The sequence below is a fragment of the Euprymna scolopes genome, chromosome 24, assembly GCF_053919585.1.
Source record: "Euprymna scolopes isolate OS-2025 chromosome 24, ASM5391958v1, whole genome shotgun sequence".
In the NCBI taxonomy this organism is placed as follows: Eukaryota; Metazoa; Mollusca; class Cephalopoda; order Sepiida; family Sepiolidae; genus Euprymna; species Euprymna scolopes.
The window spans coordinates 11672468-11694722 of NC_136505.1; the positions used below are offsets into that span (position 1 = coordinate 11672468).

Sequence of the window (22255 nt, forward strand, 5' to 3'; positions counted from 1 at the left end):
CGTATTATTAAAATGTTCTTCAGCATTCCTAGTGAAATGCGTTACAGCTAAAAATGTTTTCCAGCTTTTCTTTGTAACAAGTGTCCGTTCGAAAATGTTTGTGTTTTTCTGCGAAAAGTTTTTTTTTTGTTTCATGGAAATATATCGTTGAAACTGCAACAACGCATGGTTAAGAAGTCATTTGAAAACCTGTTATGCGATTTTATTACGAATTCATCCAGTTTAATTTCGATAAATTAATATTTTCTGCTATACGTAGTGTCATTACTGTAAAAGAGCGCATATGAGCGCGTGGAAAAACATCAGTAGGAGCTGTAAGATAGCTGTCTTACGAGGATATTAGCAGCAGTAGCCGAAAAAATGCACATATGCAAATTAGGAAGTATGCGCGAGCTGGCGCGACAAGAGGAAGGAGAAAGGACACCAGGTGGTCAGCAGAAGAAAAAGTGCGGTTGAAAAAGATGGACGTGTAAAGACGAAAGAGAGACATGGCTGTCTACGGTCGGCGTGTAGCGAAGAAAGAAAAATTGTAATAAACGACTTGTGTTGAAAAGAAAGAAAAGCCGAGTCGGATTAATTTATTTTTGTTTGTTTTTTTTCCTTTTCGACAGTGACGGACGGCGCGGGGGGTCCGAGAGAGGTTTGAACTGTAACGAACACGGTTCCAACGTAACGGCTACGTTACAAAACGTGTTTCATTATTTCCCGTGAAATGTTTTTAGCTTTTTTTTGTGTGTGTGACAAGTATCTGTTTGAAAATGTTTCAGTTTTTTAAGTTTAAAATGTTCGGGATTGAATTTCCTTTTTTGTAAAGCGGCTAAGAAAAACGAAGGACCTCCTCTCCAAAAAAAACAAAAAAACAAAACAAAAAACAAAAACGCAGAAAGCTTCGTATTCCGGGGTCACCAATGTAGAAAAAAAAGACAAGAAATTTCGTTTTAACATTTAGCAAAAGTTTTTTATTGGATTATCTTCGTTGGTAAGTTTGTATAGAGAAAGGATTAGTATATCGAGAAGAGTTCCTGTGTAGAGACGTTGACGAATCATTATAATGATGATGTTGGAAGAGAAAAGAGTTCATGTATGTGTGTGTGTGTGTGTGTCTAAGTTAGTAGTGAAAACGTACATCTATGTATATGGATGGGCACAAAAGATTAGAGACAGTGCTGTAGGAAAATAAGAATTCATTTATGCTGGAATAATTGTCTCTCCATCTTAGTCGAACAACAGGCCCGAAGGCCGGGGTGGGTTGTCTGGCGTTCCAAGAGAGTTGTTGGGGATTCGTCCATGCTAAATGGAGATGTCTTCAGTCTAAGGTTCGGGAAGAGAGAGAGAGAGAGAGAGAGAGAGAGAGAGAAAGAGAGGGAGGGAGACTTTGGTTTAACCTTTTATAAATTACGTCTCGTGACTGAGAGCTGGTTTCTGTTTGGATAAGCCAGAAAGGAAGTATATTCAAAATCTCGAGCCGCGAGAATTCGCTTCTGCTGATGTTACTTACAATCATGTCTGCTACAAATACCTTGAATTTAAGGTTAAAATGCAAAAGTCCAGCATCATGGTTTAATTGTCTTCTAAACAGTAGCATTCATTTCGAACGCGCCCCTGTCTCATAACTGTTGATTTTATATACCAAATCCTCTTTGGGAGAATACAACTACCATAATAATAAAGTTAATAGCTACATTGGTTTCACAACTACTACCTTATCCCACCACTTCACAATGCATAACTGCCGTCCTCTCTGATTTAAGAAAAAATTTTAATTAATAACACAAAAGATAATACATTCTAAAAGCAATTAAAAACACTTAAAACTATCTTTATTAAAATCCAGCATTGTACAATATATTTATCACCATTTCTAAAGCACCTATCACTAGTCTCAGGGCATATTTTTCTTTTCACATTTTTCTAATTTAATGAGTCTATCATTTTCAAGATCCAACCACTATCCCATCGCCGTAAGACTGCGAATACGTTAATGGAATGTGATCTGATGAACTCGTAACACTTGTGTCCCTTGATGTTGGTACCAAAGAAGCAAAAGAAAAAAAAATCCCCTCCTTCACTGCAGAGGTCTCTAGATGTCAGAAAGCTTTCTACTTTGATAGTTTATTCTCTCAAACTGTTAGACTTTGGAATTCCTCCCTTGTTTCCTGTTTCCCTAACTGTACCGACATGTTGAAATTCAAATGTAATGCGAACTGTCATCTCACTTCTCAATTCTCTACATATTGCCTCCTCCCAAATATTAGCCCCTTTGCGTCCAAGTGGCAGCATGCTTTATTTGGGATAAATAAGAGTAAAAACGTAGAAAAAATGTGAAATAAAATATTATAAACGTTAAAACGTGACTGGTTGGGTAAAGAATTTAATTCTGATGCGTTTGGTATGCATTATGTGTTCATTTTTTTTTATGAGTTACTGTTAACTATTCTGAAATTTTAAGTAACGATTTTTTTAAAATCTTGAAACCAAATTGTTATCAGATAGGAGAGAAAACTTTTGTGTTTTTCTTCTTTCATTAATTTCTGCAAATTTTTCGTGTGAATGAAAAGTCTCCGACCAGATGGCGTGGAAACGTTTATAATGTCACGTGTACCTGATTCAGGAAAAAATATGTCATTTTTGGCTGAGAGCTTTATAGCTTAATTTCTTCCTTTATTTGAACAACTATTTATTTGAACAACTATTTAATCGCCAATGTTTGTCGGATTCTTGATTCTAGAGTATTTTATTGCAAGCAATCTGGATTATAAATACCAAAGAATATGACAGGGTTGAAGATCTCGTTGCAATGATAGACACTTGCATATTTGTAAAGTGGTTTCGTTTACAGTCATAGTTTTATGATTTCTGAAAGTAGCTTTCAAATTGCCTGTCTGTGCTGTGGACATAACAGCAAGATTGTTCGAAAGTAATTGATTGGCACCAGAAAAATGTAAGTTCAATTCTTGATCAACACATCATTTTTTAAAAATATATTCTATGATAAACCTACGGATTTAGCATGAATAACCTTCAAATTACAAAAAAAAAAAAAAAAAATCAAATGGAATCTAGCAAAATTGTTATTTAGGTATATATGCTCTGTTATATTTTAACAAACATTGAGCTTTTGGTTTTAAAAGGGTTGGTATACCTAAAGAATAAAAATATTTACAAAAACGTACATTTTCACAAACACACAGACACACACACCCACGCAAACACGCATAATTTTCTATATATACTAGCAAGTTTTCTGGCGTTGCCCGGTTGTAAAATACGCTTAATATGATATTTTAATTTATGCAGATTTCATATTTATTATTATAGAGCAAATTCTTTATTGATTATTATATTGTACCCAATATAAGAGAATTAAAGATTAAATTTCAGAAAATTCACTCTATGGCGTCTAACGCATTTTATTTATATTTCAGCTTGGCCAGTAATTTCTAAAAACAGCATCATCGACCCTCATTGGTTTGAAGACGAAGGGAATCTCAAATTATGAATACGGAATGCTATGTGGCAATACTAAAGAAAATGTATGACATCATTGTCACAATACAGATGGATAATCAAGATAAACAATGGGTCCAACAAGACGATGCCACACCCTAAACATCAAAAGATTCCTTACCTTTGCTTAGGAAGCAATTTCAGGACAGGCTAATCAACAAGAAATGTGACGCTCAGTGGGTGCCACACTTACCGGACTTGAATACACAAATTTTTATTTGTTGGAAGGAGCGTGCATTCCAAAACAACCCTCAAGCAATTGCGGCAAAAATCATAGAAATCCCCAAAGAGGATTGCGTTCGAGTGAGTGACAATTTTTGCCTTTAACATTCATATATTTTAGACGGAAGATGATTTTATGCAAAGCGATCAATACAACTGATTCTTTGATGATCAGACAAAGGTTAAAGTTTAATCGTGTTATTTGGATTCTTCAGACTACTGTTCTCATCTTAGTATGAGACAAGATGAGAACAGTAGTTCGATTAATCCAAATAATACGAATAACCAATCCTCATCTCAAAAGTTCAGAAACGCTAAAGTTTTATCATAAAAAGTTTGAAAGAGTATCAACATTAATAAAATTCACTAAAGTTTACAAGGTTCTGTTTTTTGAGGGGCCACCTTATATATATATATATATATATATATATATATATATATATATATATTATATTCGTCCAATTTTTGTTTAATTTGTTCCTTTATTCATTGCAGCAACAAAAGGGAGCAAAGAAATGGTTCTGGCACGCAACATTCCCGATTCCGGATGGGCATGGGTGGTTTTGGTCGTGGGCTTTCTCATCCAAATGCTATGTTCAGTGGTTGTTTACTCCGTTGGAATTTTAAAACCAGCCTTTCTTGATAAATATGGAGAAGAACCTGTCAAGACGGACTGGCTCGGATCATTACATATGTCCTTGTCACATATGGCAGGTAAAGCGAAAGTTGTGAAAGACTTTTTATTTTTGCAAATGAGATATTTACAGTTACGTTGAAATCATGCAAGACTCGTTGGGTCAGTATTTATTATATTATAAAATACGTATTAAAAAAATTTGTATTACGTTTCTCGATTTTTTAGATGAAGATAAATAATGTGAATTATTCGGACTACTGTTCTCATTTTGATTGTTATTCACACGTTTCAGCTGATGTAACCTTCGACCCTCCTCATGTGTCTTTTGTCAAATTCGTGAGTGTTTTTGTCGCACTCAGCGAACGTGGTGTAACGGTTAAAGTAATTAAGGTAATTCAGCTTTAAGTTTCACTCTTTTGGAGTTGAAGGTTCAATTTCTCAGTGCGGCCGATAAGAAGAATACAATTGAGAATTATTTAGGACTTCTACCTGGTCATGGCTGACGGAACGAGAGCATGCCACCTCCGTGGATTACGTACATGTTTCCGTTCGAAATTCCGTGCAGATTCCTGAGTTTGACAGAAAGAATCTAGAATTAGATAAGAGAAAATGTCGGAGGTTACATCATCCGAAACGTTGTGAAAATAACAGTCCGAAAATATATACACTTTGGCAGCCAGTTATTATTTATGCATGCTTGATTAAACACAACTAAGTTCGTCTGTTTTTTTTTCAAATTTTGTTGGTAATTATTTCTATTCGCCGAACGGTCTTTCTTGTTTCGGCTGGTAGTTGTATAGTATGGCGCCTAGTGGTTGTTGTTCAGCCATATTCTCTGGCGCTTTCGATCATCCTCAGGAATGGTTGTTGTTATCGCCTTTCTTTATCGGGGCTTGGGTATATTTATAGTTAATTCTATGTTATTTTATATTGGTTATATAGGTAGGTGTAAAGTGGGTTAGGGTGAATTATTTTAATTTTCTTATTTTATTTATTTATTTATTATTAATTGTTGAATACCGTTAGTATATTGGTCCCAATATTAAACACGATTTGGTTAATAAGGGGCTTTAGATTTTATATATATATATATATATATATATATATATATATATATATATATATATATATATATATATATAAAATCTAACCATATTAACCAAATCGTGTTTAATATTGGGACCAATATACTAACCGTATTCAACAATTAATCTCTATATAAATAAAATGAACTCATTTTTTCCCGTCTGATTTTGACATTAATAGGATTAAAAATCAAGATATTTCATGCAAATATAATATGCACAAACGGCAGAACAATATCTGAGGTGTGTTATAGGCTTATTATTTCTCAAATTCCTCGATAATCTTAGATTTCTATACTTTTTCTGCTGAGAAGTCACGGCCAAAATCGGTTAAGATCAATGGAAGTGGTAAAATATTTTCTCTCTAATAAATTCCTCCTCCCCCTGCCACCACTTAACACCGTTTGGGGATCGTTCACAAGGAACAGTTGAGAAGAGAACACCATTATATTTTCACGTTCGCACCGACCTACCGTAGTCGTTTTTTTTTTTTTTTTTTTTTTTCTAAACAACTGGAATGGACTTTTCTTGGTGGCCAAACTGTTAACGTTGCAGATGTTTTTTTTTTGTTTTTTTTCACACTTTATTTTCCTACTTTTACTCATGACTCCGGGTTTGACCCTTCCTACTTACCAACCATAACATTTTTTAAAACTCCCCTCCGTCCCGGAAACAAACACTCGGGCAACGCCGGGTACCCCCGCTAGTAATAAATAAGCGAATGCTTCCACGACGGACCTTTCTGCATTACACTATATATAATACGCTTCTCTTTTATTTAGAATTCGAAACCTCCCAGCATCATCTATAATTTTAATTTGTCATTCTGATGAGAAGCATTAGGCTCCGAAATGCCTTGGCATAAAGAGCCCCTTCTGTCCCCCAACTAATCGATTGTATTCCCTTAGTGAATAAATGAACCGATCTATATCCAATATATAATATATAGTTCTGTGACTTCATCTCTCACTCCTATATATATATATATATATATATATATATATATATATATATATATATATATATATATAAACATTTATCTCTATACCATGTTTCTCTATTGATAATTTTATGTTCAATGATATTTGAACATCTAAGCGCCGCCCCATTATACAACTTGTATTCTTACTGCATCTCACATCTCAGTATTTCTTTACACACACACACACACACACACACACACACACACACACACACACACACACACACACACACATATATATGATTGAACGACTCCAATATTTTTCCCGATTCCGATACAATTACAGATTCCGTACTAAATTCCCGATTCCGATACAATTACCGATTCCGATTCCAATTCTTCATAAATCTCTAAATATTTTACTATAAAAGTGTTATTTTGTCCGTATTAGTGTAAAAACACATTGTGCATGTATTTTCTCAAACGTAAAAACCGGGGTGATCTAGAGATTTTAGTCTTACTGGAAGTTTAAATCAATAAATATTTATTATTTTATTATTACTACAAGCAATGGAAGACGTTTTATAAAAACAAAATCAAATATAATAGGTAATTAACGGAATCAATTTTGGCATCGCAAAAAAGGTTCAAATTTTCCCGATTTCGATATCCCAAAAAGATCCGATTTTCATTATTCCGGATTCCGATTCCTATTAATCGTCCCAAAACTAATATATATATATATATATATATATATATATATATATATATATATATATATATATATATATATATATACTCGGGTTTTTTTTTATATTCAAAAGTAATGGACTAATGAATTCAACGAGGTTGTTAGTGCTCAATAAAAAGAACTGATAATACTTATTTATTGTTACATAAACATGCTCACATCCCGCTGCTACAAATAGCCACTTGTTTCAATCAAACAACAGATATCATCAGGCAGCGACTTGACTATTCAAAAGTTCAGTGAATAAACTATTATAATCATAATAACTGATTATTCATTGAACTTTTGAATAGTCAAGTCGCTGCCTGATGATATCTGTTGTTTGATTGAAACAAGTGGCTATTTGTAGCAGCGGGATGTGAGCATGTTTATATAACAATAAATAAGCATATATATATATATATATATATATATATATATATATATATATATTTGGTCCCCCGACAAAAGGAGGGTGGATCTGTAACTTCACCCTTATCCGTTCCTCCGTTCCCACTTTTCTCAATAACTACGTCTTGGAAATTTTTGAGATTTTGCACAAACATTAAGCATGATATGAGTAAAAAGTAACAGAACGGATTTTCCGGGAAAACTCCGGTTGCCCCCTAAGGGTGCCTTTTGGGTTATAATGGCTAAAATTTACACTTTTGTACTTATTAAAAAAATATTTATGCCTTGGATTTTTATAAAACTTTCTAAAAAGTTGTAACTAACTGATTTCTATATAATTTTGTTCGTCTATACTTTGCGATAACTCTTGACTGTTCCCCAGGGGCTCTTTTAGAGCTAATAAACACACTCAATTTTTGGGACTATTTTACCATATTTGTCTAAAATTTTCTGTATACGCCTATTTGCTTGGTGTTGAACTCAAATTTAAATATGTTAAAGCCTTGGGGACTTTTGGGGCTAAATGGGGGTGCAAATGATGGACTTAATCATTTCTTTTTTTGCATGGTACAGAACTTTTTTTTTTTTTTTTTTTTTTTTATACAGTGATCACCACTTATCAACGCCCGGAAGCCACTCAGGGATAAGGGTTATTGCAAGAACATTACGTTAGTGTGGAGATTTGATGAAGTGTTTACTTAAGGGGGCGGTTCATTAGGAATTTGTTAACATTAGACTTGAAGACATCCAAGTTGTAGTCCGGAGGGAAGCAGGCAGACGGAACAGAGTTCCACAGGCGTGCAGTTCTAAGAAAGAAGCTTTGTTCATGGAATCCGCGCCTCGATTTAGGCACAGATATAGAGTGGGGGAAATTTTTCACAGTGGATTCAGCTAGACGGGTGTTTTTCGTGAAAGATTGGCGAGGGGAGACCAGGGATTGGAGTTCAGACGAGCACCTGCCATGAAAATAACGATAAAACAAGGATAGGCTCGCAACGTCTCTTCTGTGGGAGAGGGGTTCCAGGGTAGAGAAAAGGGCATCCCCCACTAAACCACGAAGTCTACCTTGCACTCTGTCAAGGCATGATAGGCTGTTTTTGGCAGCTCCTGCCCAGATATGGCAACAGTATTCCATCCTTGGACGTACTTAGCTTTTATATAGATAGAGAATTGCATCAGTAGTGAGATATCTTCTGGAGCGGTAGAAAGATCCCACCATCTTTCCAGCGACCTTGGCAACAGACTTGATGTACGTGTTCCATTTCAGATCAGGAGTAAAGGTCAAACCCAGAAGCTTGTCAAAACATGGGGCCTCATCCAGACGAGAGCCATCCATCACAATTGATGCCAGCTGGGGATCAGAGCGTTGATGATGTAAGGATAGGAGTTTGGTTTTGGATGCATTAAAGGTAACTAGCCACAACTTCCCCCACTGAACCACGCGCTCGAGATCAGAGGAGAGAGAATCAGAGAGAACTTCGTCATTTACAGCCTTTGATGTGTTGCCGTAGATGGTCGTGTCATCAGCATAGATGTCAACGAATGATTTAAGTATGTGTTTAGGGAGGTCATTGATGTAGATCAGGAAGAGAGTTGGGCCCAGGATTGACCCCTGAGGGACTCCAGCATTTATATTGCAGGCCTCCGATTTTTGTCCATCGACCACTACTCTTATATACCACTATACTCAAATTTATATATGTTAAGGCCTAGAACTAATTGACTGTGGTAAACCGGTTAAGTATCCGAATGCAGATACTGATGCCATGTGTTCGATCCTGTTCTGTGCTAACGAAACACCCCTGTCTATAGGTATACTTTTATGCACGTAAAATAATATTTAATAATAAAAATAAATGAATGAATATGTCCCATAAAACTAAGGGCGATCCATTTATATTTATATATATATATAACAATAAGAGCTTATAGCTTTTTTAAAACCGCTAAGGTAGCGGAAAACAATAAAAACAACAGCGTTTCGAAGTTGCTAATATATATATATATATATATATATATATATATATATATATATATATATATATATTCTTATGATATATAATAATCCTTATTTTAGAAGCTCAATGTAATTACAGAGCTATATAAATTCAAAATGGCGTAATGGAAACCTATTGGGAGTGCTTGAGTATAAGATATGCCTGAGCGATTAGATTGGGTTGACCTTCTTCTAATGGGTTGAGGGTACCGGATTGACAGTTCCTGGCTGCTGTTCCCGACTGGTAGTACAGGAGCCCTAACTCTTTGGTAGCGCTTAGAGCGGCTGCTCCATCAACAGTTGAATAATATCGGGTTGTTTGCAGTGCCATGACGCGCATGGAAAGGGACCCTGCACTCATCCCCGGTGGGCTTTCCTAAGGCCACAATCCTAATTGGAGAAAGGTCAGCTGATGGTCTACTTGTGATGCATGTCTGAAGCTCCGCATAACCTCTTGTTTAGCTCCCCCTTACCGAAACTCTTAAAAAAAAATATGACGACAGTACAATCTAAAAATAAGCTTAAACCAGGATTAGGGACAAACAAATTCAACTTGCCTCCTCCCTTGAGGCTCTCATTCACAAATATCCGTGGGCTTTGAACTAACTTAGCTGATGTTGAAGCATTTCTCTTTACAAATACCCCGGATATCTTAGCACTAAGTGAGACTAACCTACACTCCTCCATTCCCTCTAACCACTTTAACATGCCTGGATATCTCCCACTCTGCCGTAAGGACTCTGACAGACATATGCACGGACTTGGAGTTTACATTCGTAATACCCTTCCCTTGACTAGAGAAACAAACCTAGAAACAGATGATCAAGCCTTTATGTGCTTTAGACTAAACGTGCAACACAGTATTAGCTACTATTATTTTCTCTACCGCTCTCCCTCGACTCAGGACTGCTCCATAATAAACAAAGTATCTGACAGCATAGACACGGCACTGTCCCTCGACACTAGCGCACAAATACATGTGTTTGGTGACTTTAATGTCCACCACAAAAACTGGCTTGGATTCTCTACTCACACAGATGCAGCGGGCAGCACAACCCATAGCTTCGCTATATCTCACTCCCTATCACAAATTGTTACGTTTCCAACCCGTTTCCCTGACCAGGAAGAACAACACGCATCACTTCTAGATCTGTTTTTGACCACAGTTCCCGATGACTGCATAACGAAGGCCCACAGCCCACTTGGGAACGCTGATCATGCAGTGACAATGGTTGAAATCGCCCTAAACTCTAGACCCAAAACTGAAGAGCCAGTGCTCAAAACAACGAGATATTATAATAAGGCTGACTGGGAAGCCATCAGGGAACTAATTAGAGATGCTCCATGGAAAAATATTTTCTCTCTCCCTGCTGAACAATGTGCAAACGAGACCACTGACTGGTTCAAAGCTGCAATCGAAGCGCATGTTCCCATGCGGAAATTTTATAGTAAGCCCCACTCTCCCCAATGGTTTACGTCGACTTGTGCAACTGCCATTACTCAAAAGCAGCATGGATATCGTAGGTTTAACTGACATAAGTCCAGTTCAAACAGACTGAAGTATATAGAAGCTAGAAATAACGTTAAGAAAGAAATAGCGACAGCTAAGAGAGAATTTACGGAAACCATTAAAAAGCGCATCGAAGCACAAAAACTAGGAACTCGTGACTTCTGGAAAATCTACAACAGTGTAGTAAATAATGGGCAATCAACAATTCCCCCACTAACCAACAATCACGAGGTTGTCTCCTCAGCAACCGACAAGACTAACATGCTTGCCAGTCGGTTTGCCTCAAACTCCACACTGGACCCTTCCAACCACCCCCTACCTGACTTTCCTATGCGGACAGACGCCACACTAGACGATCTGAAAACCACCCCTGCTCAGGTGCATGCTATCATAAAAAACCTTGACACCTCAAAAGCATGTGGACCCGATCTTATCCCAGCTGTGCTATTAAAAAAGTGCTCAGCCGAAGTAGCTCCATGTCTTAATGAAGCTTGCTTTCCGGGCTGTTGGAAAACTGCTTCTGTTGTACCAGTATTTAAGAATTCTGGCGAAAGGACAGACCTATCAAATTATCGCCCCATTAGCCTCCTCCCACTTTTTGCCAAAATATTTGAGACCATAATTAACCATGCTCTAGTCCATCATCTTACAGATGCTAAACTACTGACTGACAAACAATATGGATTTAGACAAGCCCGTTCCACAGCAGACATCCTCACTGTGATCTCTGAACGTATATACCATTCACTGGACAAAGCGGGGGAAGGCAGAGTGGTAGCTCTAGATATATCTAAGGCTTTTGACAGGGTATGGCATGAGGGTCTCCTCAGTAAAATCAGATCATACAGTATCACTGGTAGAATACTTAACATAATTAAATCCTTCTTAGATAAGAGAAAAATCCAGGTAGTCCTCGACGGTCGCACATCTAAACAATATGATATAAATGCGGGAGTGCCCCAGGGGTCTATCCTTGGACCTCTATTGTTCCTGATATTCATAAATGACCTCCCCGACAACATTGCCTCTGAGATGGGTATATATGCTGATGACACTACACTCTATGGCAGACACGACAGGAAGACGAATGAACACATTTCTAAAGAAATGGCAGAAACACTAGAGGAAGACCTCCAATCTGTAGTGGAATGGGGACAAAAGTGGTTGGTCGCGTTCAATGCTGCCAAGACTAAACTAGTTTCATTCAATAATTACAAGAAACCCTCTCTACCACCCATAGCAATGGCCAACGACTCTTTATCTGAGAGCCCATCTTTCAAACTCCTTGGCCTAACGTTCACAGGAAACATGAGTTGGAACAATTACATTGAAGGCATTGCCAGGGCCGCTGCAAGAAAGGTAGGCTCTCTCTACCGTGCTAGAAAACTACTAACACCCGAAAGTATCCTGTACCTCTATAAGGCCACCATTCGCCCATGTATGGAGTATTGCTGCCACATCTGGGCTGGTGCATCTGCTACTAGTCTCTCGCTCCTTGACAAGGTTCAAAAGAGAGTCGCAAACCTGATAGGCCCTGAACTGGCATCTAAGCTTCAGCCTCTGTCCCATCGACGAAATGTTGCATCCCTCTGCCTTTTCTACAAGTATTTTAGTGGTGAATGCTCTGACGAATTGCAATCACTTGTGCCCCCACGACGCGAGCACCCTCGACAAACCCGACAGGCTACTAGATCCCACCCCCACACTGTAGAGATCCCTAGATGTAAAAGATCTTTTTACTCCAATAGTTTCTTCCCCAGAACCGCAAGACTCTGGAATTCCATTCCAGGTCCCTGCTTCCCCAACAGTACTGACGTGCAGAAGTTCAAGTGTAACGTGAACCGACACCTTGCTGCCCAAATCCCTACATAGTACCCCAGTAGTTGTTTCCCCTGATAGTAGCCCCCTACACCAAAGTGGCAATTTGCCTTGTTTGGGGTGAAAATGTAATAAAAAAAAAAAAAAAAAAAAATATGCAGCTTCTCTTTCAATGTTCGGATTTGAATCATGTCAAATCACACTTCGTTTCCTTTTGGCAGATTCATTTTTGCTATGTCTTCTGATGAGTTAAGGGCATAATCGATTCACTGATTGATATAATAATTAAGTGATTGATTTTGCGCTACGAAACAGATACTGCCAAGAATTGTATAGGTCAACTGAATTAAAGGAATAAATTATAAGATGGTCACCATTATGAATTTTGGAATATAGTTTTTGTAATTTATTCTCTCTCTCTCTCTCTCTCTAAATATATATATATATATATAATATATATATATATACTAGCAGAAGTACGCGTCGTTGACTGGGTTCAAAAACAACCTACAGTAAATGGAATGTGATTGATGAAAGTATGATAGGTTATGAAAAGGAGGGGGTTGTAAATAGATAGGTTTTGATACTCAAAACATTTTACCATAAGCAAAATATGATGAAAGTAAAGATAATTTTCGCGAAAATATATTTTTTTATATCAACTTTGTTTCCATTCGTAGCCAAGAGTGACCAACAAAATGATGTTTCCTTACAAAGAGAAAATGTTATATATATAATAATATACAAGAAATAAATGTTACCATAGTCAATAAAAGTTACTTTTATGGTAGAAAAGTTCATTGGTTTGTATTTTTAAGTAGTTTGTAAAAATATTTTTTTTAATTCACGCACCGGTTTAAAAAAAAATCAAAATTGAAATGGAGAGTCCCGTTTTCAATTTGAAGGAGGGGTACCTGAGCATTCTGTGTTAACAATTTAAGAGAGTTCCGTCAACGTAAGGAATATTTATAAACATATTTTAATGTTTTCCGTTATTTTATGCTTGAGGAATATTCGATTATGGCATGTGTAGTTTATATAAAAATTCATTTAAATAGTTATCGCCTCAAATTTCGTTTTAATTTCGGTTCGCTGAAATTATTTCAAGTAAAGAGCATTAAAAACTATTTAAAAACAAAAAAAACGTGAACTGAACTTTTATTGACTATGGTAACATTTATTTCTTGTATATTTATTTTTTCGGGTAGTCGTTTGTTGGCTTTTCTGCTAAACACTCTTAGTAAATAATATCGACGAAATATCGAAAAACAAAGAAACAAAAACAAAACAAAAAAATAATGTAGCTTTACGTACTTTAGTAAAATAATCCGAAACAGCAAAATGGGATATTAAAAAAGTAAACACGTAATTACTTTAGTTTTTTAAAGCAAAGAATCGATATAAATATGAATAAGAAGAAAATAGCGCCCTTTTTAAGCAGAACAGCTTCGTTTCAGTTTCACAGTATTGAATGGTGTAGTATTGCGCCGTCGGATTCAGGTTTGTACTATTGTAATGTAAAGAACACACAGAAAGGGTTGTAATCAACTGAATTCCTTCTAGTACCCTGACAAAAAAGCTTAAACAAATATATAAATAAAAATAAAAAGGTTGTGTAAATGTTTTTAAAAAGACACGTAATCACGTGAGCAGGATTTTTTCCTTCTTTTGACACGATAACAAGTAACGTTCTTATTTTTTATTATTTATTTATTTATCTATTTTCGAAAGAGTGCCACGTGCAAGTGGAGAAGGAAAAAAACAGAGTTATGCCAACTTTTTTGTCGAGAATTGTCTAAAGTTCCGACTTTTTTTTTGGCTTTTACTTTAATAAGAACGTGAATTTATGAGGTGAATTTATTCGACACAATATGATTCAACTAAAAAAATAAATAAATAAAAGCTAACGTGAATTAAGATTAAAGTTAAGGTGTTATTGTGGACCCTCACCCCTTTTAAAAAACCTTGCTTAACTTTCTGACACATTTACATTCTATGGAGGTCAGGCGCGAACGAACACCCAATAATTTTATGATACCATATTTCTTCAAACTGAAATATCAAAGTATACTTACGCAAATAGATATGAAAAGTCTTTGTTAAAGTTTGTGCCATATTTCCATGGAGTACAGGCGCGAACGCAGACCTCACAATTTTATTATACCATCCCTATTTAAGTTAAAACATACTTATCAAAGTATTCTTATGTACATCTATATCAAACACCCTTGTAAACGTTTTTTTTTTTTTTTCATTTTTTATTTCCATACTTTGTGGACCAGGCGCGAACGCAGACCCCACAACTTTTACTGAACCACCGTTCTGCCAGATCAAACATACCTATTCCTGATCCTCGATACAGTATATGTAATCAGTTTTTTAAAATAGTCAACCATATAGGAGCCTATTTGTGACCCCCCCACACAGGTTCAGCTTTATATATATATATATATATATATATATATATATATATATATATATATATATATATATATAGAGAGAGAGAGAGAGAGAGAGAGAGAGAGTATAAAAGAGATATAATAAATAGCAATTCTCTGAATGCATCATTCTCTCATTCATTGAAGCATAATTGTACTTTTGACTTCAAACAAAACTAGTTAAATTTATTTCAAATAAACCGCGACGGATACTGCTTGAATCAGCGCTGATCGCAAATTCAAGCCTTATTAATAGATGCTTCTATAATGTATCGCCATTAATAAGTAAACTAAAATAGTTTAATTTTCACGTATATTAATTAATACATATAATCAGTCATTAAATGACGTAACAAGAATACACTCATTTCTATTTCAGTTACACATTCATAATTGAATTATAACGGACATATTTGTTCCAAAATTATCTGAATTGCATCATATCTTTTTAAATATATTAACCGCTATACGACGTTATACAAAAACTATTACCCTCTTTCAAAACGCTATTTCCTCCACCCCCTTTTTATTTTTAATTTCCAACGATTTTGTCCGCTTTTGAAATGGAACAGGATCATACATTTCATAAGATCAAAAATATATTTTCAAATATTTGTACTGGTGTTTTGTTTTCTTAATTTCATTCATCCAGAGGAAGTCTCGAAATAAAAACGAAACGTTGATGAACACATAACTTGGTTTGTTCCTTTTTTATTTCTCTATTTCGTCGGAAATACTCTAATAATAATAATAGGATACTCTAACTTAACTTCTAAATCTGACCCCCAAGATCGCCATGGGCATGGAATATGTGCCTATATTAAAGATAGCTTTCCATGTGGGAGGGACATCTCCAGGGAAGATCCTAACTTACCTTATATGTGCTTCCGGGTTGCTTTAGCTCACACTACTGCATTTATATTTACTCTCTATCGCCCCCACAACAGCGGAGTTACTATCTTTCAAAGCATATCTGAGAAAATTGACCAAGTCCTTTCTACTTATCCTGCAGCTAACATTCACGTATGTGGAGACTTCAATGTTCACAACGTCGAATGGTTGACCCACTCAAACAAGACCGATGATGAGGGGAGGTTCTGTCATGATTTCTCCATTGCCTATGACCTCACTCAGATTGTTCAGGAACCTACCCGTGTGCCCGATAATGACGGCCAGTATGCGAGCCTACTAGACCTTTTTCTCACAACTTGCCCTGAACTATGTTCAGTTTCTGTTCTGTCGCCTCTTGGATCTTCCGACCACTCTGTTGTATCAATTAAGATAAAAATGAAATGTAATAAGTCCCCAGACGTACCTCTTCATCGTACAGTATATCGATACACTAAGGCTGACTGGAATAGCTTCCGTACATTTATATCTGATCTACCTCTGCATTCCATGTTTAAAAAGGATGTGTCCTCTATAGTATTAGACCTAACTGAATGGTTAATTGTAGGTATTGACCATTTCATACCCTCTAAAAAGTTTCAGCAAAAACCTAACAGCCAGCCATGGTTCTCTCCAGAATGTGCTGCTGCCATTGCGCACAGAAATCACTTTTTCCACTGCTTCAAACGTAATAGATGTATGGAAACTAAAGCCGTTTTCAGGACTGCCAGCAACCATTGTAAGAAAGTAATAAGGAACGCAAGAAAGTTGTATGCTCAATCTGTTAAGTCCAAAGTAGCTGAGCAGCGGCTTGGTTCCCACCAGTTTTGGCAAATAGCAAACAGAATCCTGAACAGAAGCGTGTGCTCCATCCCAACTATTATCAATGGATCTGAGGTAATCTCGTCAGCATCAGACAAAGCCAAACTCTTTGTCAAGAACTTTGCAGCTAATTCTACCCTTTGCGACCAAGACCGCCAACCCCCAATATTTCCTCTTGTATCAGAAAACACGCTATGTGATATACGTATATCTGTACGTGATGTTGCCAAACTAATCAAAAACCTTGATTCCAGTAAAGCAACTGGCCCTGATGGTATTCCAATCATAGTACTCAAAAAACTTCACCCTGAACTAGCGCCCATACTTACAAAACTGTTTAAACGTTGTCTTAAGGAGAATAGTTTCCCATCTCCCTGGAAAATCTCATCAGTATGCCCTGTATTTAAGAATTCAGGTGATCGCTCATCCCCCTCTCAGTACAGGCCAATAAGTCTCCTGTGCGTCATGAGTAAGTTGCTAGAATCTGTATTAAATACAGAAGTAATCAAACATCTCAACAAAAATAACCTTCTTAGTGACACTCAATATGGTTTCCGTTCTGCTAGATCTACAGCAGATGTCCTTACAGTTATATCGCATAGGATTAGCAAATCTCTCGACGGTGGCAATCTTTCTAGGGCAATTGCTCTTGACATATCTAAGGCCTTTGATAGGGTATGGCATAAAGGTTTACTTCATAAGATCGCTAGCTATGGTATAGCTGGAAAAGTCTTCTCAATTATTAAATCATTTCTTTCTGATAGATTCATAAGAGTAGTAGTTGAGGGGCAAAAATCAGAAGCTCACAATATTAATGCCGGTGTCCCTCAGGGATCCATCCTGGGCCCAACTCTTTTCCTGATCTACATTAATGATCTTCCAAATCATATCCTTACATCATTTGTAGACATTTATGCTGACGACACTACCATTTATGGTACCACATCTAAGACAGTAAACGAGCAAGTTCTCTCCAATTCTCTCTCCTCTGATCTTGAGCACGTAGTACAATGGGGAAAGGAGTGGCTGGTTACTTTTAATGCATCTAAAACCAAGCTTCTCTCTTTACATCATCAACATTCTAATCCACATTTGTCATCAATTGAAATGAATGGCTCTCGTCTTCAGGAGGCCTCAAGTTTTGACAAGCTTCTGGGCTTGACCATTACTCCTGATCTTAAATGGAACACGTATATCAAATCTGTTGCCAAGGCCGCTGGAAAAATGGTGGGATCTTTCTATCGATCCAGTAGATATCTCACTGCTGATGCTATTCTCTATCTATATAAGAGCCAGGTACGTCCAAGGATGGAATACTGTTGCCACATCTGGGCAGGAGCTGCTAGAAAGAACTTGTCCTGCCTTGATAGAGTTCAAAATAGACTTCGTAGCCTCGTAGGAGATGTCCTTTTCTCCTCCTTGCAACCTCTATCTCACAGAAGAGATGTTGCGAGTTTGTCTCTGATGTATCGTTATTTTCATGGAAAGTGTTCAACTGAGCTTCAATCTATGGTCCCCCCTCGCCAAACTTTCACAAGAAACACTCGTCTAGCTGTAAACACTATCAATAATTTCCCCCACTCTTTATCTGTGCCTAAACCTAAACGTAGATTCCATGAACAAAGCTTCTTTCTTAGAACTGCACGCCTGTGGAATTGTCTTCCGTTTTCCTGCTTTCCGGCTGACTACAATATGGTTTTGTTCAAGTCTAAAGTAAATAAGTTCTTGATGAGCCGTTCCATATAAGTTATTTAATTTACCAAATTTTCATTACTAATGATTACTATATTGACCAACTTCTACTGTACACTCTTTAACCCTTATCCTTGAGTGGCCTCTGGGCCTTGATAATGTGGTGATGCCTTTGTAAAAAAAAAAAAAAAAAAAAAAAAAAAAATTCTATTCTCATCAACTTTGGAATCTTTCTGTCAAACCTGGAAGTCTACACAGAATTTCGAACGGAAGCCTTTATTTATTCCCTGAGGGTAGCATGCTCTCGTTCCGTCAGCCATTATCGAATAAAAGTCTGAAATAATTTACAATTGCATTTGTCTTATAATTCGAACTTATGATTTAATATTCAACCTCCAGGAGAAAGTCTTCAAATACTGATTTTTACCAAGCATTTCATCCATTATGCCACGGATCTTTTCGAGCTTAATAGCAAGATATTTTTCTGTCCATTTTATTTCTTAATGAACCATATATTAGTATTTATTTATTTTCAAATGTTAAATTTGAATCTAATATATATTAACCTCCGTATTACTGAAGTAATTAACTCTTGATGACTGGATTGTTTCGTGTATATATCATTTCGTTTTCTTTGTTCATTATTTGATATCACATAACCAGATCAGTCGCATTGTTTTTTTTTTAAACTGTATTTCATTATTCTAAACTAAAATTCCAGTCTTTCACCATAAATTTTAAAGTTTAAATATATTTTATTACTTGAACTATTTTTTTTCTTCTAACATTTTCGATAATGTTAGAAGAAAAAAAAAATAGTTCATCCATTTCAATAACATTTTTATCTATTGAATATGAAATATTCAGTAGCATTTCAAAATCACGCAGAGTTATTTGGCATTTTCCGGGAGTCCAATATGCAACACACACATATGTGTGTTTTCCACGTTTGTTTTAATTTTCTAACCGTTTTATTTTATGGGGATATGGCATCCTACCGGATGCAAAACATTCATTCATTATTCCAGTCACTCCAATAAAAAGATCTTTTAAAAATTCTGTCCGTTCTTTTGAGTGTAATTGTTTGTATTTCTCTTGCACTTGGTTCACCAAGGTGTATACGTGTTTGTTTGTTTGTTTGTTTGTGTGTGTGTGTGTGTGTGTGTGTGTGTGTGTGTGTGTGTGTGTTATAGGGGTTTTATTAAAAGTGATGCTTAGAGAGTCTTATTAAAAGAGAGAGTCTTAGAGTGAGTTTTATTAAGAGGGATGTTGTTCGTGTTATGAAGAATGTTGTTGTTTCTGTTATGAAGAGATTGTTCGTGTTCTGACGATATTCATATATATTAAAATGTTCTTTACTTAGAAGTGTAGAATATGAGAAGTAGTGTTCACATTGTCGATATGAGATGTCGAGACGTGTATGTAAGATGTGTATGTTAGACATTTTATAACACAGATATATAGACATATAATAACAATTTTCACTTTACCTTTCGGTAGAATCACAACACAAAGACGACGTTTATACAAGCACATAATGGGTTTATTTCTTTTCATAACCGGCCGTGGTTTTCTCATCAAGAATTCAAAGCTTCACATATTAAGTTTCAAAGTGACTGTCTCGCTTCTAGACGTTCGAATTCCAAACTGCAGACTATCGTCTGTCGTTCTCAAACTCCCTCTGAGTTTCTCCCAGTTTCTCCTTTTTTAACTCTAAAGTTTTCTAACTATATCTAGAACTTCCAATTTTTCCATGACGTCATACACATGTTAAAACATGTGGCTTCTTTCACGTGTTCTGGACATGCGTGTCCAAAACTTTTCCTTTTTTTACAAAAGAAATTTTAAGCTATATTCTCAGTAACCTATATTTCCAATATGTTAAAAACATGTTTATTAAATTATCTTGTAGCTGTATTCTTTCAATTGAATTTTACATAACAAAATTGACAGTGCACATTCTTTTCTTGAAACTATTTTATCTCTAAGCTAAACAATCGTTTGTTTTACATTCCATTTTCTAATTCTCACACGTAATCTATTTCTAAACCTAAATTACGAGGTTCGAATTTCGTCTATGCTATTTCATTTTCATTTTAACTAAATCTCTCTATTTTTATACTTACATGAAAAGGGGACAGCCCTTATCATGTAATATGTGTGTGTGTGTGTGTGTTTCGTGCGGAGTTAAATTTAGCGAATAATAATCCAACAGAGGGAGGCAAAAGTTGTGCTGAGGCTATGGGTGTTTCTTTATGAAATTGTTAATTGAAAACTTCAAAAACGATTTCGATTTCTGGGAATATGAGTAATGAATAAATAATGAAACAGGTGAAAAATAGGGATGGGAGGAAAAGTGTCCAAGCAAAGTGATGGTAGAAGGTGTTTTGGGTAGTGGGTTGGCAGACGGAGCTTGGTGGTAACTTCAATAATATGAAGAAAATAATTTTTTTATTCGCAGGTCCTTTTGTCAGTATGGCATTGAGTCGTTATTACTGTCGAACCGTTATATTCATATCTGGAATTGTCACAGCCATTGGGTTTTTATGGAGTGCATTCGTCGACAAAATGGATCTGCTTTTTCTAAGTTATGCGGCCATAGGCGGTAAGTTCGTTTCAGTCACTAAAATTGTATCTTTTAAAATGACTTTATCGTTTAGAATAATTACAGCATGTTGAAAGTTATGACAGGTCGAACGGCCATATTCTTGGAAGAAAACTGAAAATATTTTCTGATCAGAAGTAAAAAAAATCATTAAACGTTAATTAGATCAAATAAACAACTTGTCAAATGATTATTTTGTAAAAATATTTTTTCTGGTGTGAAATAGAAAAGTTTGACACACACATAAAAATAAGAAGTAGTTTTTTTTTTTTCCGGATAATGAATATGGTAATAATGAATATGGTAATAATGAATATGGTAATAATGAATATGATAATAATGAATATGGTAAATAGAAGAAAGTTAATCAGGACTTTATTTGTATTATTTGATATATTCAAACTATTGTTCTCATCTTGAGCGTTATTTTTACTACGTTTCGGCCGCGTTAACTTCGGACCCTCTTTAAGTGTATCTTGTCGAACGTTGGTATCTTTCTGCCGAACTCGGGAATTGCACAGAATTTCGAAAATAACCAATCCACGAAGGTAGCATGCTCTCGTTCCGTCAGCCATTATCGAATAAAAGTCTGAAATAATTCACAATTGTATTCTTCTTATCATTCGAACTTAGGCTAGTTTAGCTTTTGGAAGTTCTTCTATACTTTTTTTAAAACTGGCTATTTGTCGTACCTTTTTATGTTTATCTTTGTATGATAGCCATAAAAATGTTGCGAAAGCAACAGCATACAATTTTCTTTTCTTCCTCTCTGTGTCTAACACAGAAACAAGAACTTTTGAGCTGAAGAACACATTACAACTAGTTTGCTTTCCAACGGGCTACAACATGCCTGTCTTCAAATCCAATATCAACAAATACCTTGTCATAAACCATCCTCATAATTTTGTTCATTCTATTCATCATTTCCAATCCTTTCATAATATTCTTCATCATTCAAAAGATAATCTCTTC

The 22255-nt window shown here is 35.9% G+C and overlaps 1 protein-coding gene across 1 annotated transcript in view; it reads left to right on the top strand.

Annotated features, from left to right (window-relative positions):
- The first annotated feature begins 384 nt into the window (after positions 1–384).
- Positions 385–22255, top strand: part of LOC145246451 (monocarboxylate transporter 13-like) — a 42288-nt gene continuing 20417 nt past the window's right edge. The window contains exons 1-3 of the mRNA XM_080108071.1: positions 385–430; positions 4225–4443; positions 21140–21283. Coding sequence (XP_079964197.1) covers positions 385–430; positions 4225–4443; positions 21140–21283 — 409 coding nt within the window. The remainder of the gene's footprint in view (positions 431–4224; positions 4444–21139; positions 21284–22255) is intronic.